Source organism: Scylla paramamosain, chromosome 1 (assembly GCF_035594125.1).
Source record: "Scylla paramamosain isolate STU-SP2022 chromosome 1, ASM3559412v1, whole genome shotgun sequence".
NCBI lineage: Eukaryota > Metazoa > Arthropoda > Malacostraca > Decapoda > Portunidae > Scylla > Scylla paramamosain.
Window position 1 is genome coordinate 12204690 of NC_087151.1, and position 14286 is coordinate 12218975.

Sequence of the window (14286 nt, forward strand, 5' to 3'; positions counted from 1 at the left end):
TCCCTGCCTTCCTCTTCCTTCCCTCTTTCCCTCCCCATTCCCTGCCCTCATCTCCCTTCCCTCCCCCTTCCCTGCCCTCATCTCAATTCCCTCATTCCCTCCCCATTCCCTGTCCTCCTCTTCCTTCCCACCTTCCCTCCCTCCCTCCCTCCGTCCATTCATCCACTCTCTCTCTCTCTCTCTCTCTCTCTCTCTCTCTCTCTCTCTCTCTCTCTCTCTCTCTCTCTCTCTCTCTCTCTCTCTCTCTCTCTCTCTCTTGTCCCTTATCTTTAACAGATAAAGGAGGAGAGGTGACAAGGAGGGAAGCTTGAGACAAGGTAAAAGAGGAAGGGAGAGAAAGTAAAAGGGGAGGAATGGACATAACTGGAGAAAGAGAATACATGGGGTAAGGAAGTGGAGGAAGAATGAAGGAAGAGGATGGGAGGACAGGAAGAAAGTAGAAAGAATAAATATAAGCAGTAAGGGTGAGGAATGAGTGAAGAATTAGAGGGAAGGAAATATTAAGAAATAAGTATTGTCTTTTCCTGTCACCTACTCCTTTTAATTTTTCTTCCATCCATTTTCTTCATATTTATGCTCTTTCCATCCAATTTCATTCTCAATCAGTCTCATTCAGCTTAGCAATCTTCAGGATAATTCTCTCTCTCTCTCTCTCTCTCTCTCTCTCTCTCTCTCTCTCTCTCTCTCTCTCTCTCTCTCTCTCTCTTTCACACACACACACACACACACACACACACACACACACACACACACACACACAGAGAAAGTGGAAGAGGGAGGGTGGGTGGGTGATTGGATTCAGTGAAGGAAGGGAAGGGGGAGGAGGTCAGGAAAAGGAGAGGGAGGAAATGGAAAGGAAAGGATGGAAGAGAGAGAGAGAGAGAGAGAGAGAGAGAGAGAGAGAGAGAGAGAGAGAGAGAGAGAGAGAGAGAGAGAGAGAGAGAGAGAGAGAGAGAGAGAGAGAGAGAGAGAGAATGCACACACACACACACACACACACACACACACACACACACACACACACACACACACACACACACACACACACACACACACACACACACACACACACACACACACACACACACAGTTTTAGATGTGACAGTAGTACTGCACAGCTACAGTGCTGCATCACATCAGATGTGAGGACAAGACATGCACTCTTTTTGGGGGTTTTAGCACCCACTCTCTTCCTATTATTCATCAATGATCTTCTAAACCAAACTTTTTGTCCTAACCACTCCTACGATAACGATACCACCCCGTACTTTTCCATGTCTTTTTGTAGAGATCCAACTCTTCAGGAAGTAAACAGCTCATGCAGGGAAGTCACAAAGCATCTGACTTCTGATCTCTAAAATTTCTGACTGGGGGCAGAGCAAAATTAATATTGTTCAATCCCTCAAAAACTCAATTCCTCCATATATCAACTTGACACAGCCTTCCAGATATCTATCCTCTCTTCTTCAATGACACTCAACTGTCCACCCTCTTCTACACTAAACATCCTCAGTCTGTCCTTTGCTTATAATCTAAACTGGAAACTTTACATCTTATTTCTAGCTAAAACAGCTTCAGTGTTGTCTCTGCCAGTTTCTCCTGCCTCCCTCCCAAGCTGCTAATTCTGTACAGGGGCTTTATCTGTCCATGTATGATGTTTGCTTCACATGTATGAGGTGGGAGGTGGGGGTGGGGGCTTCCACTCATATCACCATTTTTTAGAGAGGGTGGAATCAAAAGCTTTTCATCTTATCAACTCCTCTCCTCTAACTGACTGTCTTCAGTCTCTATCTCATCACAGCAATGTGCAGCTTTTACTATATTCTACCACTATTTTCATGCTAACTGCTCTTCTGATCTTGCTAGCTGCAAACCTCCTCTCCTCCTGCTGTCTCATTGCACAAGACCTTCTTCTTTCTCTCATCCTCATTTGGTCCACCTTTCTAATGCAAGAGTTAACCAGCATTCTCAATCATTCATCCATTTCTCTGGAAAAGTCTAGAACCCCCTTCCTGCTTCTGTATTTCCTCCTTCCTATGACTTGGAACTCTTTCAAGAGGGAGGTTTCAAGACACTTATCCTATGATTTTCTATTATTCTATCTGACATCTCTATGGAAACTGGCATTAAAAGGGCCTTTCTTTTTATCAAAAATTTTTGTTGCCCTTGGCCAGTGGCCCTTAAATATGCACACACAAACACACATACACTATAATTTTTTTCCATAACTTTATGATGAAACATAATAAAAATTTTTACATAAGACATCCTTGCAAAATAGGGGTGCATCTTATGCAGAGGTGTGTCTAATATGCTGGCAAATATGGTATATTTATTCCCTGGGCAGAGCGAGGGGGTTCAAATTTTGTTACCACACATCTTTACAACCCACCACTTTGTCTGGCCCCTGGAGGGTACAACAATTTGGCCAGGAGGACCTTTTGGTCTCCAATGCTTGTAAAAATTTTGATTTCAGTCTCAGAAACACCTCCTTGTAGATAACTTGTGATGGTGGATCTTTCTTATTTTATGATATTTCTTCATCAGTCCCACTGTTTTGCTGTATTTTGCATATTTTGATTTATTGAGTGCACAAAAGGTGCAAATTATATACCATAATTCACTTCATATACAGGATAGCAAGTTTTGGTTGACACCATCAGACTCAGCAGTGACAGTAGAATCAATATGTAAAAACTTGACAAAACAAAAAAGAAAATGGTATTATGACAAGTTGAACTGTGAAGATGTTAAAAAATTTTTATAACATGTTTTACTTATGCTCACTATTTTCAACAATTTATCAATGAATGCTGAAATATATTATTACATTAAGTAGGAACAACTCTCATGAACATGATAGTGTGATCAGAATAGCAATAAGGCTCTGCATATTGAAAAGACAGAGTCATTTATAGCAGCATGTCACTTGTTGCAACCATCATGGTGGCGCAACACTTGGCATGGTGTGTGCAGATGGGCTCCATATGACTAGGTCTGCGACGCGTCTAAAATTAAAACCCCCCCAGCCACTGGGGGGAAGGTCCTTTAAGTTGCTCTGCAACTTAAAGCACCTATTACCTGGCTTGTTTAATATAGTAAGAAGCATAAAGAAGTACATATTGATTTTTCATGTAAAGCTAATTATTTTTTCAGTACTTTTATTTACCTTTTCTCTTGGGTGCACCACTACATAGGTAGAAAAGGACAATTTAGACTTCCCCAGAATTACTACTGGAAAATACCTTAGGAATAACATGCTAAATTAATTCAAATTAATTAATCCAGTATTGGTGCAAGTAATATATAAAAAATCATAACAATGAAATGTAACTAGATTTCAAAATTCACTGATCCCAAGAAAAGAAACTACTGGTGCAAGTGATTAAGAAAAAATTAACAAGCTATAATGATCAATGAATTCAATCTTTTCACAGAATTAAAATGGATTTCAGAGTTAATGATCTCAGAAAAGTAACTGAGCTCTCCAGGCCTCAAGATTCCCATAAAAGATGAAGTGAACAGTACATCACAAACATAAGTTATATAACAGCCTTACAGTTAGTGATTTCCGTCTGTCGCGTTTCTTAATGGCCAAATTACGGAGGATGAGGGCCTGAAATTGTGCCACAAAGCTGCCCTCCTTCATGCTCTCCCTGAAGGCCTCCCCCTCAGGGTCCCTATCCCAGGCTGGTGTTGGCATTCTTGTCTCCTGTGAGCTGTCCGGCATATCATTTAGTTGCAGGTCCTTCATAAACTCTCTGATGCCTGTTCTTTCTGGAAAATTAATAGGGGGCAGTCTATATTATGTAGTTAACAGTCCTACTTGAATATGAAACAATTATCAATACCTCACAAATCACTCAAAATACCATTTTCTTTAACAAAACAACAGCATATACCATATTAGCAGAAGTCTTCCACAAGAGCAAGGTACTGTAATAAACAACTGCCTATCTCTTTTGGCCTATACAAATCATCCCTTATATTATATACGTATATATTTATCATCTATCTGCATGCCAGGCTGACATCATTTTAAGGTGCAGTGAACTGTCAACAGAAACATAGAAAATGTAAAGAAAACATGGAAAATAATGATGGTCTAGGAGAGAATAAATTTCAAAAGTTGGCACACCCTGAGCATGTACAACACTGGATCACATCATACACCACAGATATATACTACATAAAAGCTATCAATTAACAGTTATGAATAATATGACAGATACATCCCTTCATGGTACAAATAAAAAGCCCTTTTTGTCATTAAGATCAACAAGTGAACTGACTAAGTAGTGTATTTCCTCACCTCAAGAAAATCATTACTATCATATTGTCCCCATATGGAAGATGTGAGGATACAGCACTTACTACTCTAAACTCAGCCACTATCAAAATTAATTCACAATATATAATGCCATCCACCAAAAAGGCTAACCTCTCTGTGTGTATCTCAGGTGTTCAGCATTGCCTAGATTTGAAGTCTGTCACTCCCTAGGAAATAAACACATAAAATGACACTCACTATCATAGGTGGGCCTCATCGTGATAATTTATCATGATAATTTGTCGTGATAATGATATTGGATTATCAGTTATCCATTAATTATTTTTCCTGTTATTGATTGATCAGTATCGCCGATACTTTTGGTTCCAAACTAGCAATAATTGATCATTTTAGTTTTTGAAGCATGAGCATGTTCAAGTTTTAAACTTTCAATATTAAATGTAATTATTTTACTTAAAACAGTACTTGTCATTAGTGAAGAGACATTTTGGATTTATCAGTTTATCAGTTAACGGCTATTGGGTGATAACTTATTGCCAGATATCGATTATCCATTATCGCCAATAAGGTTATTGTTATCAATTTATTTGTTATCATGATAAATATTTTTGTTATTGTGCCCAGATATGCTCACTATGTTCTAGCCCATTCCCAAACAGTGAGGCATTACCTAACGAAAGATATGGGTAATCTTTATAAGCACCATAATCAGTGATAAAGAAATAACATTAGAGGGAACATTACAAGGTGAAAATGGGATTAAAGGTGCAAGACCAGTTATATTATCATTTAATGGTGCAGTGATTCATGAAAAACAAAATATTCCTCTTAACTTTAAAATATCCATTATGATCACTAGAGGATCTTTTTTGAAGCTGGGCCAAAAGGACTGTGACAGTGGGGTTGGAGTCCATGAGCTGCCTTAAGTATAAACCTCTTACATAGATAATCTGTGAGTCAGAGTGTGAAGACCCATGGGATTGTGAACCAATAATGTGTAATGCAATGACAGCCATAAAAATATATAAATGAATTATAAATGAATCAATGAAAACAACACAACATGATAGAGGCAGGCTGCCTAGTATCAAACTGCTGTCACTCTACCCCAACAAAAAACCCTGGAAATGCAAGAATGCACACATCTTCATATCAATTTATATTCCCTACAACACATCACAGGAAACTAAACAATAACAGTACAAAATGATATACACCCGCTGCCTTATAAGCCTGTTTCTCTGTTTCCCCATTCCTATGACTTTTTCTTTCAAGAGGGAAGTTTCAAGACACTTATGTTACAAATTTTCTTTTGGGGACTGGCAATCTCAGTTGGTCTTTTTTTTCCCTAAATTTTTGTAGCCCTAGGCCCATACACCTCTTACATGAGAAAAAAAAAAAAAATCATCCCGTCCCACAAAGCTCTGCAAGTCAAAATACTCCTGAAATGCAATAACCCACACACCTTTATAACCCCTAACATTTCCTATAACACAGTACAGGTTTTGAGACCTTTGCTCTTTGTCATACACATCCGTGCCACATCCTGCCAACTTGCTACCAAGCACAATAGTGACATATACATTTGAACAAGCCTTGAACTAGCCTTCAACTTTGCTATCCTCTACAACCTAGAGCAATTGGTGCAACACCCTACTCATATTCCTGACTGTCTTGGAGATATGCCCAACATTCTTGACCTTTTCCTGACCTCTAACCCTTCTGCTTATGCTGTCACCCTTTCTTCTCCGTTGGGCTCCTCTGATCACAATCTCATATCTGTATCTTGTCCTATCACTCCAATCCCTCCTCAGGATCCCCCTAAGTGAAGGTGCCTCTGGCATTTTGCCTCTGCTAGTTGGGGGAACCTGAGGAGGTATTTTGCTGATTCTCCTTGGAATGATTACTGCTTCTGTGCCAGAGACCCATCTTTGTGTGCTGAGCGCATAACAGAGGTGATACTGTCTGGCATGGAGGCGTACATTCCTCACTCTTTTTCTCGACCTACACCTTCTAAACCTTGGTTTAACATAGCCTTCCATCACCAGAATCTCATGCACTTTATATTTCTGCCTGGAACCATGCCAAGTCTGTTCTCCAACTAGCCAAAAACTCCTTCACTAATAGAAAGTGTCAAAACCTTTCAAGATCTAACTCCTCTCATGACTTCTGGCATCTAGCCAAAAATATTTCCAATAATTTTGCTTCTTCTTCTTTCCCTCCTTTATTTCAACCAGATGGCACCACTGCTATCACATCTATTTCTAAAGCTAAACTCTTCGCTGAAACCTTTGCTAAAAACTCTACCTTGGATGATTCAGGGCTTGTTCCTTCCTCTCCTCCACCCTCTGTCTACTTCATGCTACCTATTAAAATTCTTCACAATGATGTTTTCCATGCTCTCGCTGGCCTAAACCCTTGGAAGGCTTATGGACCTGATGGGGTCCCTCCTATTGTTCTCCAAAACTGTGCCTCTGTGCTTGCACCTTGCCTAGTCAAACTCTTTCACCTTGGATGATTCAGGGCTTGTTCCTCCCTCTCCTCCACACTCTGACTACTTCATGCTACCTATTAAAATTCTTCACAATGATGTTTTCCATGCTCTTGCTGGCCTAAACCCTTGGAAGGCTTATGGACCTGATGGGGTCCCTCCTATTGTTCTCCAAAACTGTGCCTCTGTGCTTGCACCTTGCCTAGTCAAACTCTTTCACCTTGGATGATTCAGGGCTTGTTCCTCCCTCTCCTCCACCCTCTGACTACTTCATGCTACCTATTAAAATTCTTCACAATGATGTTTTCCATGCCTTCGCTGGCCTAAACCCTCGGAAGGCTTATGGACCTGATGGGGTCCCTCCTATTGTTCTCCGAAACTGTGCCTCTGTGCTTGCACCTTGCCTAGTCAAACTCTTTCAGCTCTGTCTGTCAACATCTACCTTTCCTTCTTGCTGGAAGTTTGCCTACATTCAGCCTGTTCCTAAAAAGGGTGACCGTTCTAATCCCTCAAACTACTGTCCTATTGCTTTAATTTCCTGCCTATCTAAAATTTTTGAATCTATTCTCAACAGGAAGATTCTTAAACATCTATCACTTCACAACCTTCTATCTGATTGCCAGTATGGGTTCCGACAAGGCCGCTCTACTGGTGATCTTCTGGCTTTCCTTACTGAGTCTTGGTCATCCTCTTCTAGAGATTTTGGTGAAACTTTTGCTGTTGCCTTAGACATATCAAAAGCTTTTGATAGAGTCTGGCACAAAGCTTTAATTTCTAAACTACCCTCCTACGGCTTCTATCCTTCTCTCTGTAACTTCATCTCAAGTTTCCTTTCTGACCATTCTATTGCTGCTGTGGTAGACGGTCACTGTTCTTCTCCTAAATCTATTAACAGTGGTGTTCCTCAGGGTTCTGTCCTAAGGAATTCTATCCTTCTCTCTGTAACTTCATCTCAGGTTTCCTTTCTGACCATTCTATTGCTGCTGTGGTAGACGGTCACTGTTCTTCTCCTAAATCTATTAACAGTGGTGTTCCTCAGGGTTCTGTCCTGTCACCCACTCTCTTCTTCTTATTCATTAATGATCTTCTAAACCAAACTTCTTGTCCTATCCACACCTACGCTGATGATAATACCCTGCACTTTTCCATGTCTTTTCATAGATGTCCAACCCTTCAGGAGATACACATTTCACACAGGGAAGCCACAGAATGCTTGACTTCTGATCTTTCTAAAATTTCTGATTGGGGCAGAGCAAACTTGGTATTGTTCAATGCCTCAAAAACTCAATTTCTCCATCTATCAACTCGACATAACCTTCCAGACAACTATCTCCTCTTCTTCAATGACACTGAACTGTCCCCCTCTTCTACACTGAACATCCTCGGTCTGTCCTTTACTTATAATCTGAACTGGAAACTTCACATCTCATCTCTAGCTTAAACAGCTTCTATGAAGTTAGGCATTCTGAGAAATCTCTGCCAGTTTTCCTCATCCCCCTGGCTGCTAACTCTGTACAAGGGCCTTATCCATCCATGTATGGAGTATGCTTCACATGTCTGGAGGGTTTCCACTCATACCTCTTTTCTAGACAGGGTGGAATCGAAAGCTTTTCACCTCATCAACTCCTCTCCTCTAACCGACTGTCTTCACCCTCTCTCTCTCACTGCTGCAATGTTACATCTCTAGCTGTCTTCTACTGCTATTTTCATGCTAACTGCTCTTCTGATCTTGCTAACTGCATGCCTCCCCTTCTCCCGTGGCCTCGCTGCACAAGACTTTCTTCATTCTCTCACCCCTATTCTGTCCACCTCTCTAATGCAAGAGTTAACCAGTACTCTCAATCATTCACCCCTTTCTCTGGTAAACTCTGGAACTCCCTGCCTACTTCTGTATTTCCACCATCCTATGACTTGAATTCCTTCAAGAGGGAGGTTTCAAGACACTTATTCATCAATTTTTGACTACTGCTTTGACCCTTTTATGGGACTGGCATTTCAGTGGGCATTTTTTTTATTGGATTTTTTTTGCCCTTGGCCAGTGTCCTTCCTACATAAAAAAAAAGAAAAATGCAGATATGCACAGTCACTATGATGTACAACTGCAATAGCGTACTGAAATTTTAATAAATATTTAGTCAGAATAATGAACCAAAACTGGCATAACAAACTTGCCACTCATGCAGGAACAGAAATTTTTTAAAAAATTCAACTGCAATGACAAACCAAACCAGGCAAGACAAACTCACCATTCATATGAGTACTGAAATTTGAATAAAAAGTTAATTGGAATAACAAACTAAAACTCGCAAGACTAACTCGCCAGCAGTGCAAACTGCTGCTCACCTATCAGCTGCCTGTCCTTTTCTCCCTTTTTTCCTTTCCTCTCCCTTCTTTTGTCTTGTCTCCAACTTTCCTCTCTGTCACTTCCCCTCCCCCTTACCTGTCAGAGATAAAGGACGAGGGAACGATACCGCTCTCTCTCTCTCTCTCTCTCCCCTCATTCATTTTATGTCATTTTTGCTTCATTGTTTCTCACTCTTGTATACATAATTCCATTTTCATTCTCAATCAGTCTCATTCTATTTAGCAATCCTTAGGATTGTTCTTACTTTCACAGAGAGAGAGAGAGAGAGAGAGAGAGAGAGAGAGAGAGAGAGAGAGAGAGAGAGAGAGAGAGAGAGAGAGAGAGAGAGAGAGAGAGAGAGAGAGAGAGAGAGAGAGAGAGAGAGAGAGAGAGAGAGATGCCAACAGTAGGTAAATGTGACCAATGCTTGTCAAAGTGGTGTGAAACTCGGGATGGTAAGAATCTAGGACTTGGTGCAAAACTCGGGAGAGTACCGTATATATTTGTTATCTCAAATGTAGCAGTGGAAATGTGCTCATTTTATGTATTTTTTAAACTGGATTTTTTTGTTATTTTCTGGTTCTCCACACCCAATTAATTTTTTCCCAAATGTTCTTCAGCCACTATAATGAATGCTGCGGTGGAATGAATTATGTTCATTGTCATGTACCCTACTGTATTTAGAAAATTTAAAATGTGGATGATTGTGACAAACTTGAAGAAGATCTACAGGAGAGGAAACAGTGGAGTGGAAAATGGCTGATAAACTTTCTCACTAACAAAAGTAGATACATGAGGATTGGTAGAGGCGATGGCTATAAAGCAGAATACTGGTCATGACATTATGAAGAGAAATCAATTGAGAGGAGAAGGTGTGCTGATAGATGAGAAGCTGATGTTCTCTGAACATTTGGCAGAGAAAATCAATAAGGCAAACAAAATTGCTGGTATTATATTAAGGACATTCATAAGTGTGGATGCTGAAATATTTGAGCAGTTATACAAAGCCTTAGTTCACCTTCACCTGGAATATAGAAATCAAGTCTGGAATCCCTATTTGATTAATGATGTTGAGGCAATAGAGAAAGTTCTGCTATGGGCAACTAAACTTTTGCCTTCCATGAAAACGCTTATGTATGAGGAGAGACTTAAGTTATTAAAGTTACCATCACTAACATATCGATGATCAAGAGGAGATATGATAGAGACTTTTAAGATCCTCAGTGGAAAGTACAACAATGACTGAACTGAAGATCTGCCAACAGTAAGGTAGGATACCACAACACAGGGAAATTCGAAGAAACTTTAAGCAAATACCAAGACTTAATATGAGGTAATATTAATTTGCTAATCGGGTGGTCAACACGTGGAACTCACTCCCAGAATGGATAATTAACTATGACAACATAAAAAAATTTTGAGGGTTAATCTTATCAACAGTGTCTCTTCATGGATCAGCTAAATCATGCATATGTGGTGATGAATACTCACTCTACAACACGTGTGTGGTGGTTTTGTTTTGGAGTCATGCATGGTTGTTACAGTGATGTGATTTGTGTTGTGCTGCATTGCAAATTCCAAGTCCATGCTGATGAGGCATGGTTAGCTACCACGTCAGTTCTACCTTCATCATGGTGTCAGACAGCTGCATGGATTTGGGTCTACTCAACTTTTTCCTGTGCCACAGTGGAAAACCCTGGGATCTGTACATCTTAATTTTGTAAGTACTTCCAAGTAATCCTTGTTAGTGGGTTATGCTGGTGTAATATTAGGTTAGTGTCCATAAGGTGAGGTCCAGTGGAGGCCTAATTTTGGTTAGGTAATGTTAGGTTAGATTAAGTAATGTTAGGTTTGGTTAAGTAATGTTAGGTTAGGTAATGTTAAGTTAAGTTAGGTAGGTTAGCTTAGATAATATTAGGTTAGAGTCATTAAGAGGGGGCAAAGCCCCCCAACTAGTTTAGGTTAGGTAATGTTGGGTTAGAGTCTGTAAGGTAGGGGGGCAAGGGCACCCAGCTAGTTTAGGTGAAGTAATGTTAGCAAAGGGGGCGATATTCCCTATTTGTTGGCTATTTTTTAAGTTTTCTCCCAAAAGTGATGTTTTCTCCTTGGGTTTTTAAAGATTTCCTAAATTTGGCATATTCTGGCATTCTCCACCTTAAAACCCCATTTTCCCACCAGGTCCATAAGCTTGCTACTCCTGGAGAGGAAGCCACTATTAGTAAGATTTACCAATTTGAGACACAGACAAATTCTGAGGTAACAAAGGACACTAATACAGTTAGAAGGCACAGCTGTCCACAGCACAACACTAACAAGATGTGAGTACCAGAACTAGAGTCACAGGCTGTTCATGTCTCTTCCTGAGGAACATCTGAAAATCTGTAAGTCTGTAAACAATAACAGCGCAGCATGATGGAAACAGGCTGCTTGATATCAAATCACTGTGACCCTGCCCCCACAAAAACATAAGGCCTACATATAGAAAAAAAAAATTTACAGAAATGCACAGCAGAACCAAACACCTCTTACAACCCAACACAGGAGACAGTTACACACACACACACACACACACGTACGTAACGTAGGCAAATACAACTAGGTAAATACTCACATGTTACACCACACTACACTACACCTCAATATCACGAAGCTGTATGAATAACACAATACCTCTTTGTTAATGGAAGCCTCCATCAATAAAACAGGCGGGCCTCATTTCCCCGTAGAATGCGATAAGAGGACCCGATAACATTCATCCTTCCCATAATACACTTGATGTTGACCCAGATAAGTGCACAACGTCCACAAGGTCACGATGATGTAATAATTTTCTGTAGAGCTATCAAAAATAACTAGCGCGTCTGCGAATGGAATATACTAGATTGAAATATGATGGTGACACAAGTCCACACGGTCACACTGATGCAGTAATACCTCAAACAACTCTCAAAAATAACTAGTGAGTTTGTAAATGGCTCCTCCTTGACCCCAAACCACGTACAATACCATGATGTATTGTATTACACACTGACAGGTCTAAATTTTATCCAGATCGTGGTTATGATAGCGGACAGCACTGGCTAACTCACACACACACGGCCATTCAAGCCGTGTTGAGTAAGATTAGTAATAATTCAAGCGTTTGTAAGGTCATGTGTACCCTCCCTCCCTCCCATCAGCTGATTTTTTTTTTTTTTTCGTGTACCTTTGTTGTTGTTGCCGTGACAATCAATGTGACTATATATAACCTGGCGAAGTGCTTATGATGTTATCACAGGCGTGGTAGTACCATTGTGGTGACAGTTGTGACACGCATTGTACCATCACATTTCCCGTTGTAAAGGCAGATTGGATTCCTGACATGTTTTGGACGGCATAAAAGGAAGTCTCTCTCTCTCTCTCTCTCTCTCTCTCTCTCTCTGTACGAAGGGGCTCCCAGTGCAACTCTTGTACATAGTTTTTTTTTTTATGTTCCTTAAGATTAGATAGTATTTTCATAAACGGCCAAGAGTATATCAATGTTACTGATACTTGTTCTTCATTTGTATCTTTTTTTACTTGACAGCGGTTACCATGACGACTATAGACGCCGCCGCGACGCACCGCAGGAAGCATGAACACCGTGTATCCTTTCATTAAATTTCTCGCTGCCCTTGTACATTGGCTGGTTATTGGTTGCCACTGCTTGTTATTAAGGATGTCAGTGTGCTGTTTCAGGTGGTAGATAGTGACAGTCACGAGATACTAGGTCAGGGATTCTCAACATTTCTCCCAATCATTAACCCGCTCGCCGCAATGTACTTGTCCATTTACCCCCTTAATTATTTCCATACAAAAAAAAAAAAAAAAAAAAAAAAATCATAGCCAACATAAAACGACAGAAAAATACACACACACACACACACACACACACACACTCTCTCTCTCTTTCTCTCTCATTCTACAAAATTGAATTATTATTCAGTCATGGGTACATGTACTCCAATGAGTAAATTTATCCTGGTTGAGAATCACTATACTAGATAGGTGATTAACAGGCTGGCTTTTTCATTCTTACACATTAGTTTATTCTTTTGCGATGGTTGTTTTGAAAACTTTATATTTTCTAGCGAAAGTACTTTTTTTTTTTTTTTATCTCAGTAAAGAAGTGGTGAAGGGAAGAAACATGGCCACTAACTATATACTGCTTAGCCTTAGTCATTAGAAGCAGATAAGATATTTTATGAAGACATCAGTACTGAAGAAAAAAAGTTTAATCATATCTAGTTAAAAAAGGAAATGGCTGGTACATTAGTAGGAAAGTGAAGGACAGTCACAACACAATCGTCATAATAAGCTTCATAAAATTATACGTACATACGCCAGTTTATCCACCTGAAAGATCATTGTTTACCCTTCATGAATGGTGCAGCAGTTTATACACTACCTAAGGATGGTAATACATTCTATTCTTCGTCCCTCCTCTGCTCCCCATAACGAAATTCATCTACGAGACCTTGAACTCTTTTTCTAAGATCATGTGTGTGTGTGTGTGTGTGTGTGACGATGATGAATGATTGTGACACTGAACAGTCTATTTATAACAATATTGAAAAGATAGAGAAGACAAAGACTATTTTGTTTATTTATTTTTTATTGTTATGATTCGCAAACAGTCATGAGCATCACGTGGTGGACTCGTGACCGCCTCCTATTGTGTTTCAGAGTGCTTATCAGTGCGAACAATGAGTAAGTGTTTATTACGTAAGATGGGTTATGACCTAGAACAAAAAAAAAAAAAAAAAAAAAAAAAACTGAAGGAACCTGCCCCTAGAGAGTAAAGTCAGAATCGGGTTAGACTGGTACTTTGCACACAACACATCCAGGCCTCCTCTCTTGCTCTTCTTGCTGTAGGTGATCAGTGCTCAAGCTTCGGAACCTGTCGAATCTCGGCTTGCCAAGTGACTGCCTGATAAGATAATGTGTGTATTTACCTAGTTGTGAAACACCGGACAAGAGCCACACTAGGCTCGTGCTGTCCCGTCTCCATATCGACTCTTATCCAGATTTTCTTTAAATTTATGAATTGCCTTTGCACACACAGTTTCATCCTTAAGTTCATTCAATACTGTTGTACTTCTGTGTGGGAAGCTATGTTTCTTGATGTCTCTTCTGCAAATA

The 14286-nt window shown here is 40.0% G+C and overlaps 2 protein-coding genes across 9 annotated transcripts in view; one reads left to right on the forward strand and one right to left on the reverse strand.

The window, feature by feature from the left end:
- Nucleotides 1-12461, reverse strand: part of LOC135100667 (cholesterol transporter ABCA5-like) — a 74724-nt gene extending 62263 nt beyond the window's left edge. The window contains exons 1-2 of one of the 6 annotated variants that reach the window (XM_064003825.1): nt 12332-12461; nt 3560-3777 (exon numbers count right to left, since the gene is read on the reverse strand). In XM_064003825.1, coding sequence (XP_063859895.1) covers nt 3560-3754 — 195 coding nt within the window. In that variant the 5' untranslated portion in view covers nt 3755-3777; nt 12332-12461. Of the gene's footprint in view, nt 1-3559; nt 3778-3902; nt 7094-10617; nt 11634-11737; nt 12153-12331 lie in introns of those variants that run through there. The other 5 variants (XM_064003801.1, XM_064003809.1, XM_064003832.1 and 2 more) reach the window with 5 other exon arrangements.
- Nucleotides 12462-12587: 126 nt separating this feature from the next.
- LOC135100657 (uncharacterized) overlaps nt 12588-14286 on the forward strand; it is a 41098-nt gene continuing 39399 nt past the window's right edge. For all 3 annotated transcript variants that reach the window (XM_064003757.1, XM_064003768.1, XM_064003788.1), the window contains exon 1: nt 12588-12750. In XM_064003757.1, coding sequence (XP_063859827.1) covers nt 12740-12750 — 11 coding nt within the window. In that variant the 5' untranslated portion in view covers nt 12588-12739. The remainder of the gene's footprint in view (nt 12751-14286) is intronic.